Source organism: Drosophila albomicans, chromosome 2R, assembly GCF_009650485.2.
Source record: "Drosophila albomicans strain 15112-1751.03 chromosome 2R, ASM965048v2, whole genome shotgun sequence".
NCBI lineage: Eukaryota > Metazoa > Arthropoda > Insecta > Diptera > Drosophilidae > Drosophila > Drosophila albomicans.
The window spans coordinates 5,413,378-5,422,647 of record NC_047631.2 but is presented as its reverse complement, the minus strand read 5'-3'; the positions used below and the strand labels follow the sequence as shown (position 1 = coordinate 5,422,647).

At 39.6% G+C, this 9,270-nt stretch overlaps 1 protein-coding gene across 1 annotated transcript; it reads left to right on the top strand.

Annotated features, from left to right (window-relative positions):
* Positions 1–321: 321 nt before the first annotated feature.
* Positions 322–8,894, top strand: LOC117575580 (limbic system-associated membrane protein). The gene is made up of 6 exons (XM_034259846.2): positions 322–1,228; positions 3,041–3,267; positions 3,445–3,599; positions 6,130–6,340; positions 6,492–6,749; positions 7,110–8,894. Exons 2-6 carry the CDS (start codon positions 3,174–3,176, stop codon positions 7,355–7,357), a joined length of 966 nt encoding a protein of 321 aa, XP_034115737.1. The 5' UTR covers positions 322–1,228; positions 3,041–3,173; the 3' UTR covers positions 7,358–8,894.
* Positions 8,895–9,270: the final 376 nt, after the last annotated feature.

Here is a 9,270-nt window from a genome sequence, read left to right as displayed (position 1 = left end):
CTGCGGCTGCGGTCTCACTGAGTCGCTTACTACCTGCGACAAAGTCAAACCCTTTGCCAGAGCTTAAAAGTACGAAACACACAAAACAAAAAAAAAACGTAAAAGCAAAAACAAGTTGCCCACTTTGTTGCTTATTAAAAATGTAAAGAAAAAACGCAAATTAAAGTTTCATGTGTGTCGCCTCTCGCTGCGTTTGCGTCTTGAGCTTTCGGAGAGCGCGAAACCGAAGGCAAAGCTTCGGCTAACTTCGTGAGCTTTACTCTCGCTGAAGGTAGACATCGATACGCGTTGCCTGCTGATGAATCAGTTCCAGTACGTGAATCCTGCCGCAAGGATGCATGTGTGCGCACAGCGATTGCATTTAATGCTTACTACTAACATTGTGCCACATTGAAAATAAAACAGCTTAAAAAAAATATACCCGAAAATAAAAAAGAAAAACAACGGCTATTTAATAACTGAATCCCAGTCAAGAGCAGCAGCAACAACAGCGCACGGCTCACGTACGAGACGGATACATAAAAATGCGACGCTCTGACTCTGACTGTGTGTGAGTGACAGTGTGGATGTGAACGTGAATGCGAACGTGGATGTGGACGTGGACGTTAATGTGGCAGTGGCAGTGAGTGTGTAGTGTAGTGCTTATGTGGCATACCTATAGAGCTGTACCTAATGTGCCCATGCATACATATACATACATAAAAATAATATAATACAAAGGCACCGTAGTCGTTGTCGTTGTTGCCTTTGTTGCTGTCGTTGCCGTTGTTGTCGTTGTTGTCCTTGTTGTTGTTGTTATCGTCGTCGCGTTCTTCTCCCCGTCGCTCCCTCTACCGTATATCCGTGTTCATTCTCGTTGCCGTTGCCGTTGCCGTTGTCGCTTTCGTAGTCGCTGTCGTTGGTCGAGTGCTAAACGGAAATATTTGGTAGTCCAGGTTATTACCTTCAACGAACAAAAAACATAGAGAGCATGGAGAACGGAAAAGCAACAATGGAATCCAAAATAAGCGACAATTGAAGCGAGAAATGTGTGCACACATAAATGTAGAGTTTCCATTAATTATTCCGCATTGCGCAATCGATTGTCAAATAAATCAACTCTGAACAAAAACCCACAACCCACTGAAAGCGTAGAAAAAGCCAATTGAATTGGCTCAATATGGCGACAGGACACAAAGCGTGCGAGGAATACACATAGTATGCTGCCATAAGACAGGTGCTATCTTTGGTAAATGATTACTACTACTACTACTACTAGGTATTATTATTATCCCATCAAATAATGCGAAATGCGCAACAATAATATTATATGCTGAATGCAGCCATGACGGAATGAGTAACAAACACTTATTCAACATATACATATATACAATATATACTCGTTTTGTTGTGAGTTGCTGGCGGCATTCTTTTCTCTGTTGGCCTTTTGCGGCCAACGAATTCTGTTAAGCGATGATTAAGGCTTGACTTTTGTTTGATTTCCTTGAAAAGCTGACGTTTCGGGACAGGCGATAACTCTTTGTAATAGCAGTGAAAAATGCTCATGCAGAAGGGACAGCGGTCAGAAGAGCAAACAAACAAACAAACAAATACATACGGACATGCACACCCACACAACCGTAACCACACAGCACTGCATACACACGCACACACACACACAACACACACACACACACACACACACACACAGAGAAGAGAATGACCAAAACAAATAGCGGGCCACACGAACCCCTTGACCCGAGTCACGCAGCTAATTGGACTGACAACGAATATATTTTTGAGTAATGGCCAGGATTATGAATATTTTCCCGTGCTAAATGTATTTCCATGGAATTTTTCGTTGACCCATCCAGCTGTGCGGGCTCCGAGACCGCGGCAACCAGAGTATGCAGCAACAACAATAGCAACAACCAATAGCAAAGCAACCCGAAGAGTAGAAGAAGAGAAGAGCTAGACCTAGAGAGAGTTATAAGTGGTTGTAATAAATTTAGCTATAAGTTATAACAAATGCACTGGGATATTACGAGTACTTGCTGCTAGGCAAGTATTAAAGCGTATAAATAAGCACTTATTTGGTGATAAAGTAGGCTCGTTTATCTAAAGGCTCAGCTCGCAACACAACTCCAAATAGTAATTACAATAATTTATTCTATTAAGCACATTTCGCAGCTCATTCCTCTCTGTCTTCATTTTTGCTTGCCAGTCACTTAATTTGTCCGTTGGCATTATTGTCGATGCCAATGCATTATCAATTTTCATTTTAAATTAGGGATTTTCACTCAAATGCCTCCGCTCATTTTACTACACTGTACACATACCATATAATCCAAGCATGCCCCAATAAGTGAGCTATAGAAAATTCAATGCAATTGAATTCCAAAGTGAAATACGAAGTACTGAGAATGCGAGATTATTGAAGAGCTTTTGTAGACAATTGGAAAGTTCAGCATCTGATTGATTTTACAGCACAAAGAAGCTCAATTAAAGCTTGCAAATAGTTCGAAACGGTGAAAAAAACCGTCTTTCTCTTACTCAACTTCTTCTTTTTCAGCATTCTCAATCCGTGTTCGAGTCCCACGAAATTCTTTAGTGCACAAAATTAATTAAAAAGTCTGTTCTCCTAAGTGGATTTTTACTTTAACTTTTTCTTCTATCCAATGCACCATTTAAAGTAGTATACGACAATTAAGATTAAACCTTCGTGTCCTTTATTTGCTCTATGAATATGAAATGGAAATAATGAATTCAGCAGGTGTATAATTCAAAGATTAGGCAGATTAGAAAAGCGAACAATGGCAGCAGAAATATTATCTTTTTAATTGTATAGCCATTTGAAATTCGTATCCAAAAAATCAATAAATTTAATGTTAGGGCTATTAATACGGTCGGACATAAGTATGATAAATGCAACAAATACGTGTCTTTGGATGGTTATTCATTGACATTCTGGCCTGTCATTCGCATTGGTCGCGTTTCCCAACACTGCAAAGAGCTCAACCCAATGACCTTATACACTATACATACATATATATATTTATAGGAACGCGAAACTAAGCTAAGCCCCAAGGATGTCCATCCATGCTGTGCATGCATAGGAGACGCCTTAGAAAACAAACATATAAACATACAAAGGAAAGCCAGCTGGCAGTTCATCGATCAACTTGGAAGGAAACATGACGACGACGACGCCATCGACAACGATGAAGTACTCGAGGCCTCCACTAAAAGTGCTTTGGCTAATACAACTGTGGCTGCTATTACTATTCGGTAAGTTCAGGATCAAGATGCAATGACATGGCGTTAAAAATCGACACACGCTGCCACCGAGTGGAGTCCATTCGACTCCACAAATATACTATACAAAGGGTGTCATGACCCGAAACTGCTTGTTTGTTATTGTTCTTGATATATGTTCTCTTATTCTTGTTGTTTGTTTTTATTCAGAAAGCGGCTTGGTCATCAGCGAAGTGCCTCCACATTACTGGGAAACACCATACTCTCAGCCCTACTTTGACAACTCCTCCCGACGCGAGGTCACGGCAACCGTCGGCCAAGCGGCCCTGCTGCATTGCCGCGTGCGGAATCTGGGCGACCGGGCGGTAAGTGAATGATGTTGGTCTCCGATTCGGCTAGGGTCGTGGTCTTGGTCGTGGACGTGGACGTGGACGGGGTCGTTGCTGGGGTCGGTGTCGCAATTAAAATGCGCTTCGAGCACAAACCAAACATTATATATGTATGCGTGTATGCCGCATAAAGCATACGGCATAAGGCATTGGGCATTGGGCATATGCTATAGCATACAATATAGTACACGATTATATAGTATGGGGTGCCTGGGCCACAGTAAACGTAGAATGTATGGTATAGGGGCAAAACAAACGACCTGCGGCGTCCTCGTGGCAGATTTGTAGATTACTTTTAAAAGATTACGCCATAAAGTTGGCGGTCTAACCGCCATGCAGCGTTCTCTTTCCCCCTGATTACTGCCATCTCGCTCACTCTATTTATTCGTGCTCTCTGTTTCATTCTTGTTCTGGTTCGCGCATTTGTAACACGGCTTCGCTTCCGCTCCCAGCGATTTGTTAGCAATGCAACAACAGGCGCTTCCTTCATCTGCCACGCCCCCTGCAGCGCCTTGCCCCGCCTCGCCGTGTCGTCACCAACAAACACACAGCACAGTTGGGCACGTTGATTCCTACCTCAAAACGCGCTGTGGCTGTGCAATTATGCGGTGTAATAAATTTCGCGCTGTCCGTGTCCGTGTCTGTGTCCGTGTCTTGTGCCTTGTGTCTTGCGCTCTCCCCTCCCTTTCTCGCAATCCCCCCTCACCTTCGAAAAGTTACTGGATAAACGACAACGATGTCAACGACAACGCTCTCGCTACCAACTTTTAGCGAGACAGTTGAATTGAGTAATTAACGTTGTGAAACTGAAAGACAAACCAAGGCAGCAGGCAACACAAGACAGACAGTCCGACAAATAGACAGTGAGACACTGAGACACTGAGACAGCCAGATAACCACCAGGTATTCAGTCATTCAGCCATTCAGCCACTCGCCAAGCTTAGCTGACAATGTGCTCTAAGCCAAGTCAAAGCAAACGCATTGTCTCGTGTTATATGCAGCTAATTGGAGCGATGTCTCACAATAGTGCGTCAACCAAGAATGGCATCACAGATTCATATCCAATTTCTCGTTTAAATCCATTCACACATTGCATTTTGTTATTTATTCAATCATTGCGTATTCCTTGTGAACTCAAAGTTTATTAGTTTTCAACTCGCTTAAACGTGCATTTATTTTGACAGCAACGATAATTGGAATTGTATAAATCTTATTTCAAAACAATTGACACACGATTAGCAATTGTTCACGAAAAATACTGTTGAAAGTTTTCTTTTTTCTTTTTGAGAAGTTGTGAAGTCAATTATGGTTTCAGTTTGATTTATGGTTTATGCATAGCCAAAAGTAAAAATCTGTTTGTTGAGAAAATATTATTTTACCGCAAATTGCAAAATAATCATTGTATTTATACGACAAGAAGTGATGAAAAAGTCATTTCTCTCAGAACGGATTTAGGATTTATAACGGTTGAATAATCAATATTGGAGACGATTTTTTTTTAATATAAAAAAATGTTTATAAATTTTATTTTGCAATAATTGACACACAATTAGAATTTTCGTTTGAATTATTTTTATGCTTAATAAAAAATATGTTCGTTGAGGAGAATAATACAAGAAAAAATAAAACAAAAAACGATTTCGTATTTGTGACTTAAAACGGTTGCATAATTAATAACAGTTTATTGAAATATTTTGGAAAATTGATATAAATTTTATTCCGAGAGAATTAACACAAAATTAGAATTTTCGTCTGATTATAATTTTCATCTGTTTAATATTTATGGTCAATAAAAAAATCTGTTTGTTGAAATTTAGAAAGTAATCACATTGTTAAACTCCTATGAAGCGATGAGAAAGTCAAATCGAATACTCAATTCGGAATATTTATGCTTGCAATAATTTACACACAATTTAAATTCCGTCTGATTATGATTTTCATCTGATTAACGTTTATGCACAGTCAAAAACAATATGTTAACGGAGAATGTATCATAATAAAATAATTATAGTAAGAAGAGATGAGAAAGTCATTTGTAGTTGGGATTTAAAACGGATGAATAATCAATATAGAATAGATCACATGTGTAATTAAAGCATTCAATCAATTAGATTGGGTGCAGTGAGCATTGAGTATTTAGTTACGAATTGGAATTTGATGTTGGGAAAATAGATGCAGCAATAGGCAGTTTGTAAATACTCTACGATACTTTTATCATTTAATATAAAACAGATTTCAAGCATATTCATTCACTCACCGCATCTAGAATTTAATCGTCTCTTGCGATTAATGTATAATGGAATTGGTCAAATGAATCGAACTCAATCCTGTGCAGAGCGACACTATTAATTCTATTGAAAATAACAATTTATTTATCTGTACACATTTCAGGAAATTGTATATTAATTAACAGATTATAGTATTCGAGTAAATTAAATTTCAATTGAATATTGTTCCCATTGAAAATAAATTGTGCTTTGCGGCTATTTGCCGATGTCTCTTGCAGGTGTCCTGGATACGCAAGCGGGACCTGCATATCCTCACAGTCGGTATACTCACCTATACGAATGATCAGCGCTTTCAGTCGCTGCACTCCGAAGGCTCCGATGAGTGGACGTTGCGCATATCTTCGCCACAGCCTCGGGATTCTGGTACCTATGAGTGCCAGGTGTCTACTGAGCCAAAAATCAGTCAAGGCTTTCGTCTGAATGTTGTCGGTGAGTATACGGGCGCTCTTCGCAGCGCTTCTCATTGTGTGCACCTGAGGGTGGGCGTCACTCTTTGTGTGTGTGAGTGTGTTTGTGTTTGTGTGGGTGATGGTTCGTTTTTAAGCAAGAAAGCAATTATTTGTATTGTGCGGTTTTACAGTGTCGCGTGCTAAAATTCTTGGCAATGCGGAGCTGTTCATCAAGAGCGGCAGCGACATTAATCTCACCTGCCTGGCAATGCAGTCGCCGGTGCCACCATCGTTTATCTACTGGTACAAAGGCAAGCGGGTCATGAATTATTCGCAGCGCGGCGGCATTAATGTCATCACGGAGCGCTCGACGCGGACCAGCAAGTTGCTGATAGCCAAGGCCACGTCGGCGGATTCCGGCAACTACACGTGCTCGCCAAGTAGCTCAGGTGAGTTTGTGTGTGTGTGTGTTTCCCACTGCCACATAGTGTGGTTGCTGTTGCCTTCAGGCGCTCCTTCAGCATCAGCATCAGCATCTACTTTAGCCGCAACGTCCTTATCCGTCTGAGTATGCGTCAGTCTCAGTCTCAGTATCTGTCTCTGTCTCTGTCGGCAGTCTCGTTCTATTGCCGCTGGCAATTAATGTGACGTCTCCTGCCAACGGCATTTCCTTACCGCTTTTACGTCTCGTCTTCTTTTGTTTGCCTTTTTTGCTTTCACCTTTTCGTTCCCCCCCGCTCCACCCCTGTCGTACATCTTGCATCTTTATGTATGGCTTTATCTTAATCTATTGCTCCCAACCTATGCAGACTCCGCCTCGGTGGTGGTGCATGTCATAAATGGCGAGCATCCGGCCGCCATGCAACACGGCAACAGCAGCGCCAGCTCCTTGCGATGGAGACCCGTGCCTTTACTTGCCATCACCACGACGACGACGACAGCTGCGTTCGCTGTCACTTGGAACTGGAACTGGAGCAGTGGCGGTTTGTTTGTAACATGGTTACCCGCGGCGCTTGCCAACTCCTGGAGACGGCACTGGAGCACGAGTTGGAGCTGATGTTGCGGCAGGCTCAAGCTCAAGCTGAATGACAGCCCCGGCCTAGTTGGGGCGGTTGCAAATACTCGTATCTTCTGTTTAGCGTTAATGATGATGATAATGATGGTGTTGACGATGATGACGATGCATTTAATGTGTGTGTATGTGTTTTAAAAGTATATAGTTGAGAATAGAGAATGCGATTAAAATAATAATGATAAACTGTGGTGTACATAATGCAAGTCCTTTAACGAGTATTATCTTTAAGAATATTCAACATAAGAGCATTCCAATGCCAGCCATGCTGACTAAAAGAAAGTATTAAGATGGAAACTTTTTAAAACGAACCTAAACTAAGATTACACTCATATATAAAAACAAAAACAAACAACAACAACAACAAAATATCAAAGCAAACGAATACGAAAAAAAACGAGAGTAAAACTAACGAAAACTTTACAACTTTTCCTTTTCGCAATCCACTTTTCTTTATTAAATTTCGTTCAAGCTGAAAAGCATTTACCACATTATTCCGTCAATTTGTTTGTGGGATTAATAAATTAAATATGTCGATATACACAAGTTTATTTATCATAGAAATTCATTGAAGCAACATTTTTTAACCGACAAGAAGACAAGAACAACAGCAACAGCAACAGCAGAAAAAAGTTAAAAATAAATAAACTTTTCCGCACGTGCCGCAAAGTATGCAATATAAAAGTTTGTGAAATTGAGTTGAAAGCGTTTTCGACTAGAGCCCTTGTGCTTTGTTCCGATCCGTTCTGTTGTTTTTTTTTTTTTTTTTGCTGTTGACAAACTCATTTGTAATTCTTTCGTCCCCATATTTGACATGCACATAATACATACATGTATGTATATGTTTGTGTATGAATTGGATATGGTTATACACACTCAACTATAGAGTCCAGCCAAATTACATAGTTTGCTATTTAATTTTCAGTTTACATTTAGGCATAAACCAAAATTAATAATAGAATAACAAGAATAATGAAATGTGCGGCGTGCTACTGTGTATATATTATGAATATGTATATGTTGTTTTCGCTTGCCTCATTCATTATTTAAACAAAATAAATACCTTTTAATAAGCACACACATACTCTCACTCACACACTCACACACACACATACATATACATACACATGCGAAAAAAGAGCAACAATAACACTAACAAGACAAGCATGCAACTGTTTTACCGATTCTAAAAACCAATTATAAATATTTAACAAAATTCTGTGTATAATGAATAAGTTCGTATCTGGTTGTCTGCCATAAAATTCTCCGTAGTCAGTCCATCATCGTGTAAAATATTGGTTATATACATACATACATATATGGATATATTATATTAATTAATAATTGTAAATTTAGCGCTCGATTTTAAGCGGTCTTGATAAGACTTTTAAGCGATAAGTATAATGCCCAAGTTGACAACATTCAAATCATATAAAAATACAAAAGATACGACAAAAATACAAAAACCAACAATGTTTTCTGTTTTAAAACAAAAAAATGACAAATGTTTCTCCATAATAAAAGTATGGTTATGGTTAAAAAAATTACCCGCAAAAAGTTTATTATTGGGATTATTGGAAACGTATTTATTGCGTGAATACTTAAAGTGCTGCCAAGCAGATGATTTCGCACACGTTTCAATCGATTCGGCTGAGTTGGCAGCACTCGAATATAGTGTCCATTAATTGATCAAAGCTAACGAGGAAAAAATAGCATTTCGTTTATCGTATTATGCCAATATTTAATTAACGTGGCAAATCTGAAGCTTCATTTGGATTCGATCTTGTTCATTATGTATACGACATGTTGACCACGTTGACCCTAAAATCCGACAGTTTTTGCGGCTGCAATGCCCTCAAAATGAAAGACTAATTAAGCGGCTTATTTGCGAGTATTAA

Coding starts and splice junctions, on each gene's coding strand:
- LOC117575580 (XM_034259846.2), top strand. CDS start 3,174: ATGACGACGACGACGCCATCGACAACGATGAAGTACTCGAGGCCTCCA. Junction 3,600..6,129: donor GGAATCTGGGCGACCGGGCG/GTAAGTGAATGA, acceptor TGTCTCTTGCAG/GTGTCCTGGATACGCAAGCG. Junction 6,750..7,109: donor GTGCTCGCCAAGTAGCTCAG/GTGAGTTTGTGT, acceptor CAACCTATGCAG/ACTCCGCCTCGGTGGTGGTG.